The sequence below is a fragment of the Vigna radiata genome, chromosome 1 (genome assembly GCF_000741045.1).
Source record: "Vigna radiata var. radiata cultivar VC1973A chromosome 1, Vradiata_ver6, whole genome shotgun sequence".
Lineage (NCBI taxonomy): Eukaryota > Viridiplantae > Streptophyta > Magnoliopsida > Fabales > Fabaceae > Vigna > Vigna radiata.
Genome location: NC_028351.1, coordinates 24,461,085 through 24,462,421, shown reverse-complemented (window position 1 = coordinate 24,462,421; position 1,337 = coordinate 24,461,085). Strand labels below are relative to the sequence as shown.

Below are 1,337 nucleotides of genomic sequence, written 5' to 3'. Positions count from 1 at the left end.
ATGAAATAAAAACTTTATACCATAAGAATGAATTTTTATTTTTTCGGAAATGTCTTAACACTAATTTTTGAAAACATATTAAAAAATAAATTTTAATTCTAACTCGCTATTTCCACTGTGTTGTATAGTGTCATTTCACTTTATCTTTGATGAATGGCCAAGACAGTATCATTCAATTAACACTTTTAATTTATATATATGGAATTATGTGTTAAATTAAGAGCATAATCAATATAAGACTACACAAACCAGATAACAAAATGAAATTATGAGTCTCATATTCTTTTACTTTCCAGGGACAAAGTTGGTGGCGTAGGCCCAGGCGTTGTTGTTGACAGGGTCGGCAAGGTGATCGGCGAGGTTCTCCAAAGGTCCCTTGCCAGTGACAATGGCTTGAACGAAGAAACCAAATATGGAGAACATGGCCAATCTCCCATTTTTCAACTCTTTCACCTTCAATTCAGCAAAGGCCTCTGGGTCATCGGCAAGGCCCAATGGGTCGAAGCTCCCACCCGGGTAGATTGGGTCAGTCACCTCACCCAAAGGCCCACCGGCAATGCGGTAACCCTCCACTGCACCCATCAATATCACCTGTGTGGCCCAGATGGCAAGGATGCTCTGTGCATGGATCAGGCTTGGGTTGCCCAAGTAGTCAAGCCCACCCTCACTGAATATCTGAGACCCAGCCTTGAACCACACCGCCTCCCCGAACTTCACACCGTTCCGGGCCAACAGTTCAGGGAACACACACCCCAAAGCCCCCAACATCGCCCATCGAGAGTGGATCACTTCCAGTTCACGGTTCCGAGCAAATGTCTCCGGGTCAGCCGAAAGCCCGGCAGTGTCCCACCCATAGTCACCTGGGAATTCCCCCGTCAGGTAAGAAGGAGCCTCACCCGAGAATGGGCCCAGGTACTTCACACGGTCTGGGCCGTACCATGGGCTTCCAGAGGAAACCGACTTGGAGGCCGCCTTCCTCATCGAAATCCTTCCACCGGAGAGCTCCGGGGTGGAAGGAGACAGCTTTATGGCTTGACCAGCCAGTGACGGTGAAGAGAGAGCCATGGTGGAAGCGGCCATTGCAATTCTGTAGAATGAAGCACTGAAAAAGCTTTATAATTGAATGGGTGTTGTTGATGCATGTGTTTGCAGAGGCCTATGATATATATAGCTTAGAGAAGGAAGGGTTGTTATCTTTGGGAGATCTATAGCTGAATTTCTATTGGTTTGGTGCATCCTTTTTGTCCACGTGCTTCTTCTAATATCACTTGTAGATTTCTAACGGTTTGTTTTGGAAACATCTGATAAAATATGATTGAATAGGTATTGTATCCAGT

The 1,337-nt window shown here is 45.5% G+C and overlaps 1 protein-coding gene across 1 annotated transcript; it reads right to left on the bottom strand.

Moving 5' to 3' along the window:
* Positions 1 to 211: 211 nt before the first annotated feature.
* Positions 212 to 1,135, bottom strand: LOC106774390 (chlorophyll a-b binding protein of LHCII type 1-like). The gene has a single exon (NM_001317292.1). It carries the CDS (start codon positions 1,078 to 1,080, stop codon positions 286 to 288), a length of 795 nt encoding a protein of 264 aa, NP_001304221.1. The 5' UTR covers positions 1,081 to 1,135; the 3' UTR covers positions 212 to 285.
* Positions 1,136 to 1,337: the final 202 nt, after the last annotated feature.

Coding starts and splice junctions, on each gene's coding strand:
- LOC106774390 (NM_001317292.1), bottom strand. CDS start 1,080: ATGGCCGCTTCCACCATGGCTCTCTCTTCACCGTCACTGGCTGGTCAA.